Genomic DNA, 21,701 nt, shown 5'->3' on the forward strand with positions numbered 1-21,701 from the left:
TACATTTGTGCATTGCGCTCTTATTTGCGAGCTCTTATGCCAAGAAATGTGCACAAAGTACCTCACTTTGCGTTTGCATGCGTGTGTGTGTTTGTGAACTAGATCTATGCACAAGTGTGTCTGCTTGCTGCTTTGATATCTTTCACATTGGCAGCTCCGATATGAACAGCTGCTTTGATCCCATTCGAATCAGACAACATCACCCGGGTTCCTTTGCTGCTGCTCTAAACACACAGCCTGAAAGGCACACAGAGACAGAAAAGGAGTGGGATTCCTATTGTTTTCCAATTGCATTGGTTGCTATGGATCAGCGGTCATTCCATGTTCAGAGGAGCTATCTCCTGAAAGATGTTCTGTGGCTTTTTTGCCAACAGATTAATAAAAAAAATAGATCTGTCCACATTTAGATTTGATACGGCATTGCTTGTGTTTCGGGAACACACTAAAAGAAAGTGAAAGTATAAATCTATAACTCTTCCAGTAGAACATCCAGAGCAAAGAATCCCTGAAACCAGTTTGTTTTTTAGAAAACTGACAGAGAACTTGTACTTGATTTTAATATATGACAATACAACAAGGAGGTGAAACGCATGCCCTCTGGTACAGAACATAAGAATTGCACTTCTTAATACAGAGACTCGGAAATTATGGAAAATGCTTAAATGGGAATCCTATCCCTCCATTTTCTTGGTGACATTAGTAGATAAAATGATTAACAAAAAAGAAGGTGGAAAACTTCACACGGCTGTTTCAAAACTGACAATGCAGGCAGGGAGGTATCTAGCACCAATCCACCAGCCCCAGAAACAGCAGGAGGTACAGACTTGATAACATCATGTGATTTTTCAACAAATGAGATCAAACAGCACTCCTCGCTCAGGTGGGAAATCATGACTAAACAAGGTGAACGGAGTGCTCTAAGCGCCGCAGTGATGCACAGACAAAGCCTCATTTAAAGCGCTGAAAAATGGAAGAGGAGGTGCAATGAGACAGGAGGCCTGGAGCAATGTACAGCTATTGATATGCAGCAGAGAGCGCAATAAGGATGTGTACATACACACCACTTGAAGTCCTTCGGAACGGCAACAGTACAGGGAAAGTGGGGTAGTGAAATTAGCATATTCGTCTAATTGTTATTCATTTACACTGGCTCCATTTCCCAGTGCATTAAGTCCACATGTGAGATGTGTGCATTATATTTCTCAGCATGCCCGAGCATATGCTGCAAGGACAACTGACGGATATCAGGCAGCCCTCTGAAGTCTTGTCAAGAAAACGCGTGCAGCGATAAAGTCACATAATCAGAAACACTGTTTTAAAATGAACCTAGTTAATTAAATAAAACCTTCTACATGTTTATGGTAATTTATGCTGCGTTACACAAACGCTTCCTCTCTTTGGAGAAAGCACAGGGTGAATTAATAATGACTCACTTACGCACAAGTTTTTCAGTACACCATCACAATGAGCCAACACACGCAAAAGCGTGACATCATCAAAGTGGAATGCAGCCATCATTACTACACCTGTGCTTTCCCTTAAGTGGAAAATATAACAATAGCTTTGATCAGCTATTAAAAACTTAACTGATACTTTTATGTGTTTTGGTGAACTGCTACTCCATCAGTTATGTATTTATACTTTATGTTGATACATAAAATATTTACTGCATTTATGTGTAACTATGAAAACCTTTAAGAGTTTATGTTCCTAATTTTATTTGAACACACTCCTCTTTACTTCAAAACTCACCCATCCGTCCGTCCATCCGTCCATCCATCCATCCATCCTCTTGTGCTTAACTAATTCAGGCTAATTGGGAGCTGAAGCCAATCTCAGCGGTCACAGTGAGAGAGGCAGGGTACACCCTGTCAAGTCAAGTTGGCTTTATTGTCACTTCAACCATATACAGTTTAACAGTACACAGTGAGGCGAAACAACGTTCCTCCAGGAACCAAGGTGCTACATGCAACATAAATTTACAACATAAATTAACAGAAAACACTAAACTAGCTAACTAAGAGGCCTAGTTAGCTGGCTAGCAGAGACAAGACAGACTGACCTAACATAAATTACAACATAAATTAACAAAAAAAACCAAACAAACAAACAAAAAAAAACTAACTATCTAACTATCTAAGGAAGACTTTTTTTTTTTTTTTGTTATCAGACAGCAGACAACAAAGTGCACGTGCAAATGTGCAAACAAGAGCAGCAAAGTGACAGAATGATAGAAAAACACAACGTAACATAATAATAAGGTTTTGTGATGATGAGTTGAGGTAGTGGAGGGACAGTAAACATTCCTTAGTGTAGCAGCAAAAATTAGGAAGTACAGAAGTTAGTGCAAAAAGTCCAGTAATAATATTGTGCAAAAGAGCATTTACAGGTTGGTGTGTACGATGGTTTGGTGGTGTAGGTCAGTGTGTTTGCGCTTGTGTTGATTAGTCAGTCCAGTCTCAATGTTTTGAGGTAGTTGAGTTAACCTGAGTGATAATGTTTGTGTGTGTGTGTGTGTGTGTGTGTGTGTGTGTGTGTGTGTGTGTGTGTGTGTGTGTGTGCGTGTGCGTGTTTATCAGTCAGTCCCTTTTTGCTGAGGAGACGGGTGGCTTGTGGAAAAAAGCTGTTGCACAGTCTGGATGTGTGTGCCCGAATGCTTCGGTACCTTTTTCCAGATGGCAGGAGTGTGAAGAGTGTGTGAGAGGGGTGTGTCCGATCAGCCACAATGCTGGTGGCTTTGTGAATGCATCGTGTGGTGTAGATGTCCTCAATAGAGGGGAGAGAGACCCCGATGATCTTCTCTGCTGTTCCCACTATCCGCTGTAGGGTCTTGCGGTCCGATATGGCACAGTTCCCAAACCAGACAGTGATGCAGCCGCTCAGGATGCTCTCGATAGTTCCTCTATAGAAGGTGGTCAGGATCAGTGGAGGAAGCCGGGCCTTTCTCAGTCTTCTCAGAAAGAAGAGACGCTGTTGGGCTTTCTTGTGCAGGGAGCTGGTGTTGAGGGACCAGCCGAGGTCCTTCTCCAGGTGGACGCCCAGGAATTTGGTGCTGTCGACGATCTCCACAGAGGAGCCGTTGATGCTCAGCGGTGAGTGGTCGCCTCGTGTCCTCCTAAAGTCAACAACCATCTCTTTTGTCTTGTCAACATTCAGAGACAGGTTGTTGTCTTTACACCAGTCCGTTAGTCTCTGCACTTCCTCTCTGTACGCTGACTCGTCGTTCTTGCTAATGAGACCCACCACGGTCGAGTCATCAGCGAACTTAATGATGTGATTTGAACTGTGTGTTGCTACACAGTCATGAGTCAGCAGTGTGAACAGCAGAGGACTGAGCACACAGCCTTGTGGGGCCCCAGTGCTCAGTGTGGTGGTGCTGGAGGTGCAGTTCCCGATCCGTACTGACTGAGGCCTTCCGGTCAGAAAGTCCAGGATCCAGTTGCAGAGGGAGGTGTTCAGGCCCAACAGGCTCAGCTTTCCGATCAGTTGTTGGGGGATGATCGTGTTGAATGCTGAGCTGAAATCTATGTACAGCATTCGGACGTGTGAGTCCTTCTTGTCCAAGTGTGTCAGGGCAAGATGGAGTGCAGTGGAGATGGCGTCGTCCGTTGAGCGGTTATGGCGGTATGCAAATTGCAGTGGGTCCAGTGAGGGGGGCAGCAGGGTCTTGATGTGTCTCATGACGAGCCGCTCAAAGCACTTCATGATGGTGGGTGTAAGTGCAACAGGACGGTAGTCGTTGAGACAGGACACAGAAGACTTCTTGGGCACGGGGACGATGGTGGTGGCCTTGAAGCACGTGGGAACGACGGCACTGCTCAGAGAGATGTTGAAGATGTCGGTGAGAACATCTGCCAGCTGATCAGCACATTCTCTGAGCACTCTGCCTGGGATGTTGTCTGGTCCAGCAGCTTTACGTGGGTTGACTCTGCGTAGAGTTTTCCTCACCTCAGCTGTAGTGAGACACAGGACCTGGTCGTTCGGAGGAGGGTCTTCCTCGCCGCCACGTCGTTCTGCCTGTCGAACCGAGCGTAGAAGTTGTTCAGCGCATCTGGGAGGGAGCCGTCACTGTCACAGGCAGGTGATGTTGTCCTGTAGTTAGTGATGGCTTGTAAGCCCTGCCACATGCGCCGTGTGTCGCCGCTGTCCTTGAAGTGGTTGTGGATTCTCTGGGCGTATGCGCGCTTCGCCTCTCTGATGGCCCGAGAAAGTTCGGCCCTAGCTCTTATAAGCGCCACCTTATCTCCCGCTTTGAAGGCAGAGTCTCGGGTCCTCAGAAGTGCACGCACTTCCGCAGTAATCCACGGTTTCTGGTTGGATCGTGAGATGATGGTCTTGGAGACAGTGACGTCATCGGTGCACTTGTTGATGTAGCTGGACACTGATGACGTGTACTCCTCCAAGTCAGTGAAGTCGCCGTAAGTTGCAGCCTCCCTAAACATGTTCCAGTCAGTGCTCTCGAAGCAGTCCTGAAGAGCAGAGATGGCTCCTGCTGGCCAGGTTTTCACCTGCTTCAGAACCGGTTTTGATCGCCTGACGAGTGGTCTGTATGCTGGAATTAGCATAACAGAGATGTGGTCTGAGTAGCCGAGGTGGGGGCGGGGCTCTGCCCGATATGCGCCGGGGATGCGCCTGGACATGTTGCCAGTCTATTAAAGTCATTCAAAGACTTGTTTCTAATTTTCATGACATATTACACTTTGATTAAACACCTCATGACTCACTCAGCTGAACCACATCTGGCAAACCCGGGTGTTTGGAACAAGGTCAGCTCATGTCAAATATAATTTGAATCACAGATCTGGTAGACTGTAAATAGATATTTAGCGGAGTCAGCGTGTCTTTTATTATCAGCCAAAAATATTTGGCTTTATTTACAAAAAAAGAAAAGAAAAGGTCGCAGTAAATGTAACTGCAGCATGTAGTGCAGGGGAGTAGTGACCTACATACACTCAAAGTATTAGCCTGTTTTTTATAGCTTAGTGCCATTTCAAGCACATTTTGATTTTCAGAATGATTCAATTAGTTCGATCACTTTTCTGCCAATCTTCTACGTTGCCCCACTTAATATTAAAGTGGGCTGTATATGGCGCATGATGTACTCTGAGTTTGACATCCCTGCTCATCTATCAGTGACGTACCCTCTAGAAACTAGAGTCCTGGTAAGGGTGTTTCACCAACCTGTCTGACACCAATAACCATGCTCATGTCCATGTTCACACTCAATTAAACTCTCTTTTAGTCAACAGGTGCACCAAAACTGTATTTCGGAGATTTTGTGCTGTTCAGTCATTTCCAGAGGGAAACGGAAGCTTTACTTTTAAAGTAATTGTTAGTTCAATTAAGCCATGATTAATGGATCAGTGTATTTATTTAATCAATCAAAGGATTTATGTTACAGTTCTTGCTCCTTGCAGATCCTTCTCAGTAGTCATTTTGCAGGATATATGCTTCTGAAATCTAACCCAACATTGACAGAATGTATAAAAATACTGGAAAATTGGGTTAAAAAAAACTAACTTTCATTAAAGGGACTCTTGGGTTCAAACCAAGGAATGTGCAATGAGTATGAAAATCCCGCAGCAATAATAACCTCTGTTACACTGCAGAGGGTTCACTGTGACAGGAGATCAGACAGGATGATCTGCCTGAGGGAAGGATGAGGGTGCAGAAAAGGAAGAGAAAAAGTGAGAGGTGAAGTTAGGATGAGAAAAAAACTATTACTATTCATGCAATATTTTTCATTTCATGCCAAATTCTTGAAGATTTACAGGAAAAGGAATAAATTGTGATCTCAGTGTGTTGTGAAAGCCACTAAACCTAATTCATAACCAAAAACCAGAGATTGATTCCACTGATCTGCCAATCATTGAGTTCACATCTTCCCCTGCCAGTCCATCAGGATATCAGACATGAATGGCTGTACTGTGGGGTATCTCCCCTGCCGAAGATGTTATTGATAGATCACATCTGCAAAAGCAGTCATTGTGAAACAGAATGAGTCAGTGAGGGAGGAGAGGGCTCAAAGGGAGAATGTGCATATTAAAATTTCTATTTGAGTAAGACAATGTGCAGTAGTTACTGAGCTACAAGGCCTTTACTTTGTAAATGTTAGTAGATGGATTAAAAGTGCTGACCTCAAATGACACGAGTAAAACACACAGATTCTCCAGCAGCACTGCACTAATAGCAGCAAATATGTCAAGTCTGTTTAAACCATACTGGAGGATACAGTTTGCTTGATTTACCAAATCAATAATAAACTAAAAATGACTCCTTTTTTTTTTTTTTTAGTGGAAGGGAATATTAGCTATAATAATTTTGCAGCTAATGTAAGAGGAGGGTCTAGATGCTAAGCTGCTATGGAGTTGGGGGTCCATGATGGAACAAAAGGCAGCCAACATCTAAAGAACAGCTTTGAGTGTTAAAGAAATGAGACATAAGAGAGTTCAAGTTACACTGAAGACTAAAGGTGATCATAGCAATTATTTCATTAGAATTGTAGAAACTCTGCCGTATACACGGTATTTCCACGCATTTTTGCACACGTTTTAATTAATGGACCCGTTTCCTTTTTTCCTAACAAAATGTAAAGAAATCAAGACTTTTGTGCAGTATCGTACCGCACACCAACCAGACACTGTCAGGACTAAAGATTTACTCAAATGTAGAGGTTGAGTGGAAAAAATTTCCAATAAAGGTTTCCAATCGAACACACAAAAGATAGACTCGACTATAAAGCAGCATTAGTAGGTACTTTTCTGTCTCCATTTCCACTAACCCACAATGAAAAAATGAGCTTTATAGCTTGTGTTATAAACCACTAGCCAACTTACTGCACAAACTGCTTTATTTATTTATTTCCAATCACCTCGGTGCTGCAGGCTTGCTGTGTGAGCACTGAAAGCTGTAAATCACTGGCTTCACATGGAGCGTTACAACATGGCAGCCAGTTTCCCCGGTCGAGAAATTACAGGATTTTACCTGCTGGTACACATCAGATCACAGGCACTGCGGATTGTGCTGCTTCGGTGTAGCTCGCTCCACAACTGGACCTGGAGAGGTGCTCAGTTCAGAGGTGTAACTGATTCAGTCTCACCCACCTACACACACACACACACACATACGGAGGAGGCCTGGGATGTGGAGCCTGACTAGTGACATCAGAGAGACATTAATAACTCAGAGCCATAGCTGCAAAATAACACACTGGTAATAGCACAACTGACAGGAATTAGCACACCCGCAAGAGGGAACGTCCAAGGTTCTTTTTGTGCATGTGTGCACTCGCATGTTTACCTGAATAATAGTGATTTATTGCTTTCAACAAGACCTCATCCCCTACAGAGAAAAGGCTTTTATGCTACACAAGGAGCCACACGATAAGAAGCACTGCAATACAAGCATTCACACTCACATGAACACACACACACACACACAAATCCTTACTGGACAGACACACAGAGAGTGCTTCAAGGCTTACCAAACTCTATAGTAATTAGTTTGAGAGTAACACACACAAATTGCATTAGTAAAATTCAAGCAAGTACACTTCAATTAACGTGAGAAAATATATCTGAATAAAACTTAAGTGGAACTGAAATGAAAAGGCAAGGAGTTTCTTTGAACCTAAGGCTACATCTAAGCTAAACTATTTTCCTTGTAAAACTATGCTTTAATGAAAACTATATCAGTTTACAGCACATTTATAATCCCCATCTATATTAACTGTAAATACAGCTATATCATTTAGGTAGAGTGGGTGATCCTAGACTCAGGAGATGGACCTGTAGCTTGCATAAAATTGACTTACTGGGGCAATTCGGCTACTTTTGGGTAAGATGGCCTGAATGGTTGTTCTTCTCGGAGTCTGCGATAAAACTCGACATTCAATTTTCCTGCGAGAACACTCGGATCGCTTGAAAAAAAGAAAAAGAGAGGCAATCAAACCGTCTAGACTGAAAGTTAGGGAAGATAAAAAGAAAACTCAGACAACGAGTAGGAGAAATTATTCGGTTTTAATAAACGTTTAAACTTTATTAGTCGATATCTAGAGAAGCGAGACCCAAAGGTTTTAGCTTAATCTGTAAGGATTAAGTATACAGTTACTGAATTGTTGCTGCAAAGCAAACACACTCACATTGGAGCATTTCCCATTGGCAGACAAAGACACAACAAATGAGAAACAAGTATCCACAAAAGGATGAAGAAATAGGAAAAGGCATGAGAGTCAGCTACTACTACTGTTCCAGTTTCATATGGGCGACTGACATCACCCATCTAAAAGTTTCGGCACATCCAGGCTCAAGCACAATCCCGGTGTTTTCAAACCACAACTGGGTCAGCAGAGATTCTTAAAAGTCCCAGTTTTAGATTAGTGTGCATGCTAAAACTAAAATATATTAATGTGGATGTACACTTAATCTGCACTGGGTGCCGTAAGTGCGTTTGTGTGTGCATCTTGTGAGAGGCCGTGCGCGTGCCTGCTGTCCCGGGTGACTCTATGAAATGCAAATTACAGGCAGGAGTTATGATCGACTGGTGGCTACTGTGTCAGCTGCGCTGGACACGAGACAAGGCCGTGAAGGAGGGAGAGAGGAGGAGGAGAAGGAAGCAGAGAGGGTGATTAGTGGCTCTCTTTCCTGTGCCTGCAGCTCAGAGAGATGCAGGGTTTGTGAGCTGGTTCAGCTGCACACTTGTTTCTGATAAAAAAGCTTCCCGGAAGTATGGGAATGTTCAGAGTCCCAGTTTAGTGTAAATTTTGGCTGCTGATTTTAATAAACCTGAGCAAGTTTACATGGAATTATATTTCCCAGCAGTGCAAAATATGATTACACCCACATTAATTTGCATTACGGTTAACTGTGTTGTGTGATTTAAACATTCCAACCTAGAAACTGATAGTGCTGCACTGTGATGAATGAAAGAGGGGGTCGGGACTTTCATTGTTCACCCACTGAGGCTTGCAACTTTCTATTTAGGCTCTTTATTGGAAAAACAGCAAGGAACCTGTCCTGCAATGCACGGTGCACCCAGCTGCTAGAAACCTGGCAGAAACATGGAGTAAACAAGCAGCAAGAAACAAAGCAAGACAGACATGCAAATGTCTTATTAAAAATGAGACACATTTCATCTGCAGCCTGGCGCTGTAGGGCACACCCTCCCCGTCTAAGACTATAGTCTTGCTCACCCACACTCATAAAAATACCCCCGCAAGGAGGACAGAAAAAGATCACACTGTGACTTGCTTCCTCTGCTAGCCGCAGGTGCTTGTCTGGCAGCAGCGTGAGAGTTCACTGAATTTTTGCACCGGTGTCTTAGTAAACACACACGCTATTGTTTTGGGATCATTTGGAGACGCTAACATAAATATTCATGAGCAAAAAATGTGAATGCAGTAAAAAAAAGAAAAGAAAGAAAATTAAATCTCATGCTTACATTTTGTATTTGTGTGGAGGTGTTGATAAGGGGGAAGATTAATGGGTTTGGAGACAGGCAGGTGAAAAGTCAGAGAAACTGCACAGTCAAAATAAAAGCTGCAAATTTGAATTCATGTACTCTAATAAAACTGTAAAAGAAAAAAAAATATACAGCTGTACAAAACAACCTGTTTGTTTGGCTCTATCAGACTAGAGTAAAAACAAGACAACAATCTTCTTGTAACTACGAAAAACCGGTGGCTGCCTGGTAACTGGACCGAATTTTTCCATTGCAAGTGGTTGTGGTGACCAACTAGTTGCCCAGAGGCTACCTTTGAGCAACCACTTGTGATCACAAAGCGCTTGCACCTATCGTGAAACAACTGTTTCAGCTCAGACCGACTGCAGTCACTCTCAGATTGGCGAAGGTTTCTAAATAATTGCTGTCTAATTTATAAATGCAAACAGATGTGTGGTGGATTTTTGTTTGATATGTATAACTATGTAACTATATACACTATATATCTATGTGCACTGAACATATATATTTTAACTTTCATGTAGAGTCTTAAGCACAAGACATTTTGCTTCACCGAGGTTTATTAAGGTGGTACAGTAACAGGGCAGTTAATGCTGCTGAGAGTTCTGCTGCATAACTCACTCTCCAGCTAACTAACCTTCCCTAATACACACTCAACGTCTTTCATGCAGCACAACCAAAACAGTAAATACATCACGATAAAATATCATACGATATAATCACACACACACGCACATACTTTGAACTACACTGAAGTGTTTTAAGAACCTATGTAGTTATAAGATTATATATTAATAATTAGGATTAATGTGTGACCTTTGACCATGTTGTGACCTATTGTCAGAGGGCAAAGCAAAGGGTTAACCTAAGGGTGTCCCTTTGGGCAGGGCACTCAGCTAGAGCCCTGCCCGTACCCTGGCCTGTACCTGACCTCTGCAGCTGTGTTTGGGCGCGTGGGAAAGTTACTCAGCAGCAGGGGGCGGGGATACTGGTCCCTGTATATCAGAGGACCAGAGGACACCCCCAGCACTTTTTCCCCTCTGCTGTTACTCTCTGTCCGTCTCTGTGTTGCTCTGCTGTCTGTGCTTAAGGCTGTACACCCGGGGTTTTGCTTTTCTTGCTTTCTGCTATGTAATTTTCTTGCTAAATGTCTGTATGTATTTTTCCTGCTGTTCATATGATTCAGTGTATTAAACTCTGTTCCAAGAATTCTACTCTTTTCCAGAGCATCTTTTTGAGTGTCTTGATTTTAATTGGATCTAAAGAGGTTGGATCTCCACATCGTTGGTGGGAGAAGGTTATCAAGATGGCTTCAAAATTTGCGACCACAGATGCCCAACACGTTGCAATCAATCTGAACCAGTCTACGTGAGTGAGAATACATTTTTTGTGATGTCTCTTTCCTGCAAGGGACTCGAAACAGCTGGTTGCCAATTGGTTGTTTTCTGATTACATTCCTATAAGGTTGAGCATCAGTTTGCAATTAAATTGCCATCCTGCAGCAGCTGTATCACTATTTGTGGAGGAATTTCAATTTCAAATCTATGCAGTTATGAGTTAATCTATGCGAATTTCTTTGTATGCTGAAGGTGACAGATTCGCGATTTTCACAAGTCTGGAACAGTTAATTACACTATTATTACAAACCGATTGCATGTCATTGCCAACTTGACCAGATTCCAACACAAACTGAAAGGAGACCGTTCCATCTTATTGCAGTTTTATCGAGACCAAAAGTCTCTTTGAAGACTGACTGCAAGTGGTTGGAGACCCCCGTCTTTGAAACAACCATGTCAAAGGCAACAAGATTACAGCTTCTGTAATTTTGGTCATGCTGCCTCTCCAACCACAGCTTCCCCTAGTGTGTCTGTAGGATGAGCTACGGTGTAGAGGGGCTGTTTAAGAAAATCAATTAAACAGTTACAAGATTGATTTGCCTTAAAAGCTGAAATGATTTCAATATGGGGCTTTGTGGTGAGAACAGCACGGCAGCGTGTCAGCACAAGGAGATTTAGGCAATCAATAAATAGTCTACAATACATAATGGAAGAATGGACAGGTGGAATCAAATGGCAGAAACAGACTAGAGAATATGTCAAATGTCACGATTTTAAAAGGATCTAAACATGCTACTGATGCAAACAGTTAGATTTCTATGCAAATGCATTTTTATGCCATGAACAAAGTATTCACACGACGAGACGAGAGGCAGTAGCATCACATTCCTTTGGGTGAATCATCTGATCAGCACCCCTTCATCTCCTTTTAAATGAACCTATTGCTATGAGACTGACAACCTCTGTCAATCACAAATCTGAATCATTCAGATGTGGTGTCAACCATCAATATGGTTCTCGTTAGACATGAAAACAAACAGAAGGACCTCCCGGATTCACAAACAGCTTCTAGGACTGAACAGGGAGTGCTATTTGTAGCAGTGAGTGGATGTAACATATATGTGGATGTGTGAGGTTGCATGTTACCAGTAGCGACTACATGCTCTTTACGATGTACGATGCACAGCTAACGTCACATCGTAACTGCAGCAGCGCACATGGAAATGTCTGTTTAAGAGGACTCTGAGGTATATGTGCAGGAATCTGTTTGCGCTTGTTCTTGCTAATCCATAAGCTGCACAGTAAAATGATGTGCATCCATGCGTGATCTGATTAAAACATTAAAATTAATGGCAAAAAAACCCAATTAATGTAAGTTTCAGCATGGCTTTCTGCTTCTCTGTGAATTCCTCATGCATGTGCTTGTGTGCAAGCCTCGCCTGTTTGCATGAGTGTTTGCGTACATGTACTGTACAGCGTAGCAGATGCCATAATCTCCTCAAAGTCATGCTTTAGGATGAGATTACGAAAACAGTACAAACATTTTGTCTGTTCGGTTTTTTTGTTTTGTTTTTTTGCAATTTCTGTGCAGACCAGCCCTCTGTGCATACACTGCCTGACAACTCTATATAGAGATGCACAGAGGAGCCCCTACAGTTTAAATGCAGGGAGTTGCAGTAGCTCTAATGTAAATGTGGAAAAGATGGATGAAAAGAGAATACTAAACTAAAAGCAAGAGAAGGCTGGGGGTAGCAGAGAAGTATTTTTTCCAAAGGCAGAGACAAAGAGAAAGCAACAAAGCGATTTGTGAGACACAGCAAAAGGAGAATTTACTTGCATTTCCACTCTTGAATAACTGGGACAGGTCATTTCCTCTTCTGTCATTCCTTTTTCATCCTTCTGCCCTCCCTTCTTCTTCCTCTCTCTTGACCTTACTTACTCCTTCTCTGCCCCTTTAACATTCTCACCAGTGCTTGGGTGTAGAGCCGAAAGGAGAAAAAAAATTACTTTTCAGTTCCCGCTAAAATGTTTTGACTTCTCAGATAAAAACCACTAGTGTGTGGCAAGTGTGATTATACTGTGTGTGAGCGGTTGTGTGTGTTTGAAGACCATGGGCCGAGGATGCCGTTAATTCAACCAGGCTGCAAAATGGTCATGCCTGTCCCATCCGTTCAGGAGGGGACAGATGCGTTTGGTGCGTGTGTGTATACATATATATATATATATATATATATATATATATATATATATATATATATATATATGTGTGTGTGTGTGTGTGTGTATATGCGTGTTTCACAAGGCTAGAAAGGTGTTATTACAAAGCTGCCGAATCACTGAGTCTTCTCTACAGATACCATCTGCCATCGACACGCAACCATTTCTGTGGTTGCCCTGAAACATTTATGCAATCCATTACAACATCTATGTCAACCAGTCCTGCTCACACTTAATTAACAAACATATAACCGATGCATGTCCTCATGTCTGCTTGCATGCGAGCATAAGTCTGCCTGGATATACATGCATACATTCTAATATGCATCCATGTGTGAGTGGGTGACTTTAGCCTCTGAGTGCGTCCATGTGTGCAATGATTACAAATCTGCTTTCCGTAGTTGGATCACACTTGTGGGCAGCGTGGCCACGCCACTGTGAATGTTGATGGACAGCCGGTGAATGCGAGTGAGAGCATTTGGCGGTTTGTTTCCTTTGCGAACAGATTTTGCATTTAGATTCAGCAGAAATGGTTCAAAAAGAGACAAAACCCATGAACTTTTTCAAACTCGTGAGTTTGACTAACACTGTATTTCATTCGATGTTTTCTCTAATGAAAATACTGTTGATGAGGAGGTACTTTGCATCGAATCGGTGCATTTTCTTGCAATCGTAACTAATAGCTATTTCTGAAAATCAAATGCCAGCCTTCTCTTCCCAGTGAAAGCTGTTCCAAACGACATGACTCCACCCAGAGAGAGTAATTCATGCTAAAACCAGATTTAAGCTTGTTTAATGCGCTAATGAAAAGTGCTGTATTTATATGTAGCTGGTAGACGGCAATGCTGTGACATCAAGCCCATCTGTGACTCAGTCTAAAGCTGTAATGAGAACATTATAGAGCCCCCAGCAGAGATACGCACACACACATACACACACACACACACACACTCAAAAGGAAGACAGACAGAAATAAGAAGAAGATGAGGGGGAGAGATGATCGATGCAAATCTTGTCACCTCCTTTGACTACCATCATCTCTTTCCCTCCTTCTCCTCCTCTTCTTCGCTGCCTCTCCTGCTCCCACTCCTCCTTCTCCCTCCTGTCTCACACACCAGGACCGAGGGCAGCGGGTCTAACTCAATACACCATGCAGCAAAAATCAATGACAGACAGAAAGAGACAGAGCTAGGCGACTGAGGGGATGAAATAAGGCGAGGGGTGGCATAATTTTTTTTTTGGCGGCTTTGTTGCGCTCTTAAATCCTGTCTTAACCCTAAACACACACACACAAATAGTCAGAAAATGCTAAATGCAGCACATATACATATTCTGGAACAAATAAATTACACCTTTGAAGACATCACCTCATACAAAAGAAGCTTTTACAAGCTGATACTTAGAGCCTAACCCCCCCCCACACACACACACACACACACACGCACATATATATATCATATCCCAAACCCCACTGAATCCACCACAAATGGACTCACACTTTGGCGTTGTATTTTCAACAACCTGCTCAGACACAGAGAGTTTAATATTCATCTAATGGCAAGTCAGGACACACGAATAACTCCCAAGGCTTTGGACAGAACTGCATGCATAAACAGCCCAAAACAGACACATACATATGCACACACAGCAGTCATTTGCAAACACAATTGGCTCCGGCACGTTCCCCTGCCTCACACGCTCCTGATTGTTTTGTTTTTTTTGTCCTTCAAATCACAAACATGCATTGATTCCTTTAAAACCCTGATTTTTTTGTTTGGGAGAAAAGCAGAAAGAAATCATTTATTTTACTGTAGAAATTGGGTCTTTTTATGTAAATGTGAAATCTGCTGGAGAAAAATGGACACGTGCCAATTTTCATCACCACTGCCTTGTTGTATCTCTATTACCAACAGTTCATATCAACAATCGTAACATTTATTTTATAACTTTTCTCCACCTTTTCATTAACTGCCCTGCACTTTTCCCCTTCATCACCATATTAAACATGCAGAAAAATGCAAATGGAAACAGGGATTTTTCAGTAAGAAAGGATTGAACAGTATGATGTTTAAAAAAGCAGCAAAACAAAAAAATCAGAAAAAGACTCAAAACACACCCATCCTTAAGGCACTGTCACCATCAAAGTCCACCTTTCCCTCTCGTTCATTCACTTTTCCCCATCTGTCTCCTTCAGAGTCAGTATTCCTACAGCCCTCTTCCTCACTTAATCTTCTTTTCTTCTTTCATAAATTCCCTCCCGTTTACCCCCCCATCAATTTTCCTCTTCCTTCAGTCTCCTCCAGTCAGCCAATTCACAGCTTCTCTCATATCTCTCACCCTCATTCATTCCACTGACCTAATCTCCCCTGCCTCTGCCCAGGGTGTGTATGTGAACGTGTCTGCGTGGAAACACTAACCTGCCCTTCTGGCACGCTGAGCAGAGCCACGCTTTGTCCCTCTTGCTGTAGGTGCAGCAGGTCTTGCAGACGTTGTACTGGCAGTCCGGGCACTGGCGCTTGGGGTTGAGCAGGAAGGTGAAGGGCGCGCAGCAGCGGATGCAGCAGTGCTCGTTGAAGCGGTGCTGCTTGGAGAGGATGGAGCATCTGCTGCCTTCCTCCGCCAGCTCCTGCTTCATCTCACTGAAACCGGGAGAGCGAGAGAGAGAGCGAGAGAGATAGGATGAGGGGAGGGGGAGAGAGAGAGAGAGAGAGAGAGAGGGGGGATGTGAGCGCCTGGTTGAGAGGTAGGACGTGAAAACGGCGGAGGACGCCGCGATGCAGAGTGAATGAAAAAACTGTGGCAAATGAAAAATTGGGCGGTGGGGGGTGAACAAGGGAAGGGCAGGGGTCAAGGGTTTGGTGAAAACACTCTGCTGCTCCATGTTTCTGCCTCAAATGCCTTCTCTTTCCCTTACGCCGATTTTGTGGAATTAACGTGATGGCTGACATTTCAATTTGCGAGGACCTGTCATGCCTTTTTTTTTGCACTTCAGTCGGAACTCCGCTGAGGACAGCATGTCATGCACATCCAAAGCATCAGATGAAACTGAATTGTAGTTTGTTAATCAAGATATTATGAGGTTTGGAATAATTACAATAAACCGGCTTAAATCGCAGTTAATTTGAAGGTCAATACTCACAAACGAGCCTGACTGGGAAAAAAAGGAGCATAAATAGAAAGCCTCTGATGAGCTACTCAAACTAAAGTTTAAAATCACATAAATGATGGACAAAGACTCGCTGATCACGTCAGAGAACTGTTTCCACTGATCAGCAATTAGGAATTAGGCTAAAAAGTTGAACAAAACCAACTAAAAAAAAGAACCAATAATCCACAGTCTCAGCTGACTCTGACAATCCTACAGCTTCTTAAAATTAAGTGAGACTAAATTTATATCCTTCACCTGTAGCTGGGTATTAAGCTTATGAGAGAGACAGTATAATACGGACTGTTAATCCGTGTTTTAACCAGCAAAGCATCTTTCCTATCTGAAGCCTCAAGTGTTCACATTAACTATGCACATGGGTTTACCTCTGCAGGATTTGTGCTTACTGGGCAAAATGCAAAATCAGCAGAGGCTACAATAAATTATGTAATGGTTCGCATTTGTATCATAAACACATCGTCATCATCATCATCATCATCAGTCGATGTTGCACTTGTGTCAGCTATATTTAAAATGACCCTCAGTGAGAAGGAGAGCTCGAGTAAGAACACATTTACCCATGTTTACATCATCAGCCATCACTTGTCATTAGGCACGAGCGGCAGCTGAGATGCAGAGATCGAGATGTTGCTGCTGGCGAGGTGTGAAAGTGAGTTCAGCTTGAATGGGCAGCGGGTAAATTATTTAAAGCCTCTACCCTACCCTCAGCCAGGTCATGGCCTACTGAGCTTACGCTGATCTCACAGATGCACACATGTGCATGGCAGATGGGGCTTATATGTGCATACCAGAGGCGTTAGAAGTATTCTTTACACCACAGAGTCCATCCTAACCAAACCACTAAGTCATACATGAAAAATTAAGTAGGGAGCAAAAAGTGTGGTGAATGCAGCATATTGCAAATTTCCTGTGTGTATTTTGTGTACATGTTGTGTCGAACCAGCGGGGACCCTGCACTCTCCTGCTTCCCTAAGTTATTAACGCTGCTCCTCGAGCAGATCTCCTCTGCCGCCTCGCTGATTGCTTTTCCTATGCATCATTAGACGTAGCATAATAACAAGACGAACCAACCATTTCGTATACAGCGTCATGTGAGAAAGAGGTGGGTTTGGGGTGACGAGCGTGGGCGTTGCATATGGACACGGACGTAAACAATTATATACCAAAAACGTATTCAAAAGGAGGCTTTCATAGTTTTGCAGCTGGCAAATATTGGTTGTACTCAAATTAAATGATAAATGAAAATATTCAAAACACATTTATGTGCACAAACAAAAGCAAGGGAAATATATGCAGAGAACATTAATATCTCAATAAGCTAAAGAGGCAATTGCCTGGAAATCATTTTCCTCAATCCTGATTATGATCAGGATCCATTTTGCCTTTCTGCTTTCGTGTTATGGGTTTAATGAGCAGCCCAGTTAGACTGCAGCTAGCTATAGCCATTTAATTAAATGATCGGGCAAATGTACACATATCCAAAGACAAAGAGTGCTCATCATGCCTGCTATCGCTTCACATTACCTCATTTCCCTGTTAATGAGACATGAAAACCTGTGCTCAGTGCAGAGTAATCGGTGTAGATACATGTGGGTCATCCAGGTATCAGTGAGGCACAATTGGCCTCAGTGAGAAATAACACAAGGCGCTCCCTATTCACAAAGCAGTGTTTTGAGTTACTGATTTTTAACAGGTGTTTGGCATACAGCTTATAATATAATAATAATGTGCTGGAAATATTATAGCATTACATTTTAAAGAATGCTCCAAAATTCCTGCTAACAGCTGATAGCTCAGGCATGCTAGAGTAAAAAAATAGAACTGCAAGCTCCTTGTGAAAGAAAAGGGGAACATCTGCCATTGCCTTGTGCTTGCATTTAATTACCAGCTCATTTTTGATCACAGGGTGGTTGGCAACCCGTCTCCAAACAGTCATGGTCCACCTCAGAGGATCACTCTCAGACAGACTGGCGAAAGTTTGCAAATAACCGCCATCTACTATATAAACACATGACGCAACATGTTGCAGTCAGCCTTAGTCAGTCTGCAGCACTGAGAGCAACTTGTCTGAAACGAGTCTCTTTCAAATAGGACACTCTGGCTGCAGACTGGTTTATTAGTAGAGGTGGGAATCACCATACATCCCACGATACGATATTATCACAATACTTAACGCACGATACGATATTATTGCAATTTTTAAAAATATTTTGCGATATTCAGATTCTGTACATAAAGGCAAACTTTATCAATATTCATTTTATCTAATATCAAAGTCTCACACTCAGTCTTTCTCTCATTTCAGTCAGTTTTATTGTTGACAAACTGAACGGTTTGTATTACAGTCTAGTCCAACTTAACTGAATGCAACCATCTGGTACAATTATAGCTATTCTGAACTATGCAATTTGTGAAAACTATGCAGCCCATTCAGCAACTGAAGAATTTGAAAGTAAATTAAATAAAAAAACTTTTAAACTTAATTAAAATAAAACATGTCTTAAATGAAAATAAGTAAACTGTCATGTTTATTGCTGCCATAAAAAAAGTTAAACACATTTGGACAGTGAATGTCAGGATTCTTGCTCAGAAAAAGGAGCTGATCAACATGCTCTGAAGTCAGAGCATGTTCCAGTCCACAAAAACTTTTTTTGTAACAAAATATCGATTTCTGCTGTCCCTGTATCGATACATTATTAGGAAACAAAATATCACGATACTACACAGTATCGATTTTTTCCCCCACCCCTATTTATTAGTATTTGTTATTTGGTATATATGCCTATATAAAAGATTATCCTATATAAAGGATTTCTGTTTCAGATCTTTGGGTTTCTGACTGAACTCTGAATGTATGGAATTAATGTGAAGGACGATGATAACAAATTTGCAATTTTCACAGGTTTATCATAATTAATTGCCATATTATCACAAACAGATTGCATATAATGGTCAACTGGACCCCATTCAGTCAAACTCATAGCAAACTGACCTCATCTTAACAGTGTTTCAATGCACCAACGTCGCGTGGAAGGTGACTACTGACTACGACTGAACGGAGACCTGATCCCAGTCTTCAAAGCAACCATTTCGAAGGCAACAAGGTCGCAGGTTCATTGCACAGTAATTTTGCTTGTTTTGAATCACTGTTTTTCCTACTGTACTAAGTTTACTAAGCTACAACAATCTTTTGTTTAAATTTCTGCTTCATCTTTTTGGTCCAATGTCGTTGTCTTCTTTCAGTTGCTCCCTTTAAAAAACACACAAATGTGCGAAATAGTTAATAACTGGACTTTGTGGTACCACTGACATTTTCTTTTAACCCAACTCAGAGTACATTGTTTTTATACATCTTCTCTTGTGCTATGCAAAGAGATTTATCTCCTATATCGCAGTCTGAGACATTCTTGTTGATCTTTAATTGATTCACACATAGATCTTGGGTTTAATAAGAGCGCTGTGCTTACAAAAAGCTCCATAAATAATTTAATAATGAGGGTGAACTGTTTAAAATTCACTCTTTCATCTTTAAAGGAGGGTAAAATACTACATTTTTATTTATTAAATAAGGTCAGTCACTCATTAAAATGAATCTTATTTTGTCAATCAATATGTGTATTGCACTACTATAACAGAATTAAAGTGCTCAAGTTATTTTTCAGATTAATCAATGTTAATGGTTTTTCTCTATAATGTGACAGAAAATAGCAAAAATGTATTTTTAGAGCTCTGAGGAGCCTGATGTCTGCCACATTGGAGAGGCTGTGGGCTGAGAATGTTTGGAAAATGACAGTAACCATTAAATGAATTTAAAAACTATACTTATATAGTTACAGAGCCAAACTGTTGATTAACCATCACATTTATCAATTTTGCTTCATCGCGGCTCAGTTTATTTTAAGACTGCCAGGTAGAGCAGGTTAACCACTAGCACCGTATTCACACCATCTCTGGGTTTCCTCGCTGCATTTGAAATGAGTATAATATAATTAATTACTGAAGCCTTCCTTAATGTCAACATGATTAACTGTAGCAGCTCTGCAAAGTTCTACAGGTGCTCAAAGTTTAAGGATGCCAAACTGTTAAATTAAAAACGATTGATTATGCAAATAAGTCGCTGCAGTGCACATGTTGACGGTGCCATGGGTTTAGGAGAGAGCACACCCGCTGAATACTAATTTGTTTTGTAATCCAATACAGAAGAGTTGGGGTGATATGTGGACCTAATGATGTTCAGGCTATTTCTGACAATCTGTCACTTCCAGCAAATACTGTTTGTGCTGAAGATCTATTAGCTCGAGTCTTTTTCATCTCTTTCTCCTTTTCCATCAAGTCTGCCCTGCATCCCCTTCTCACTCACACTCCTAGTGTCTGCCAGCCATCCATTAACATAGTAATTTTTCCTCCGTTTCCACCTCTCCGTAATGTCCATTCCTCTCTCTCTCTTTCTGTCAGATGACACAGTCTCCCAGATGACAAACAGGCTGGCTTAGGCTTAAGTTTCTGGGTGATGTTGAATCATGTTATGGTCAGATTTGTAATCAAGATAATGGCATTTTGCAGTCAGACTGGAAAACAAAAACAATTGCCGTTTCTTTCTAAATGATGTATCGCCCTCTCAGCAGCTGTTGTCTTACTCAGTGCAGAGCTCAAGAGTTATAGCTCTCAAAACAGTTGCACTGATGACCTAAGCCTGGCATCACAAATGCCCAAATGTGAATTACTCTGAAACCAGCTTTGATTTCCAAGGGGCATCGTCAGCAGGTAGCAGCCAAAATAGCTCTGGATGCAATTAAAGAGACCAAGAACCAGCACAAGGCTGAGTGAACATCCAGGAAGGTTTTGTCCAGGGCAGATAAAATACCAGTTTTCAAACTGGCCTGGAATCCAAGGGCTAATGACTAGCACACAAGTGAAAGTCACTGTGATTAATAAGGTGGATTAGCTGTGAAGAATCACTGTAAAGAATCACTACTGTCCATCCATCCTCTTCCGCTTATCTTTTTAGGGTCGCAGAGTGGGGGTGGGGGGGGGTGGCTGGAGCTTATCCCAGCTGTCTTAGGGTGAGAGGCAGGGTACAGCCTGAACAGGCTGCCAGTCTGTTTCACGGCTAACAAATAGACACAGACAACAATTCGCACTCACATTCAGACATATGGGCAATTTAGTGTTACCAATTAACCTATCCCCACTAACTGCATGTCTTTGGACGCACAATCTGATATCCTCGTGTTGGTGTTATTCCCACATCGTCAGATTCTGATGATGTGGGAACAACACCAACACGAGGATATCAGATCGGCTGTGGGAGGAAGCCAGAATACCCGGAGTGAACCCACGCAAATATCTATCTATCCATCGATATATATCATATATCTATATCTCATCAATCTATCTATCCATCTATTGATCTTTTTTTTTTTTACATTTAACTTCAAAGCAAAAGTGATTCGAGTCGAATCACTTTCATTAGATACAGATATGGAAACACGTCTGTCAGCGTCAGCAACTGTGTTATAACT

General features: G+C 42.0%; 1 protein-coding gene across 1 annotated transcript in view; it reads right to left on the bottom strand.

Annotated features, from left to right (window-relative positions):
- The window catches only part of LOC146380209 (rab effector MyRIP-like), a 125,862-nt gene that overhangs the window by 45,033 nt on the left and 59,128 nt on the right, over nucleotides 1-21,701 (bottom strand). The window contains exon 3 of the mRNA XM_084939139.1: nucleotides 15,431-15,652. Within this exon, the coding sequence (XP_084795265.1) occupies nucleotides 15,431-15,652 (222 nt within the window). The remainder of the gene's footprint in view (nucleotides 1-15,430; nucleotides 15,653-21,701) is intronic.

The sequence above is a fragment of the Perissodus microlepis genome, chromosome 9 (genome assembly GCF_051167445.1).
Source record: "Perissodus microlepis isolate ML-2025 ecotype Zambia chromosome 9, ASM5116744v1, whole genome shotgun sequence".
NCBI classification, from domain to species: Eukaryota; Metazoa; Chordata; class Actinopteri; order Cichliformes; family Cichlidae; genus Perissodus; species Perissodus microlepis.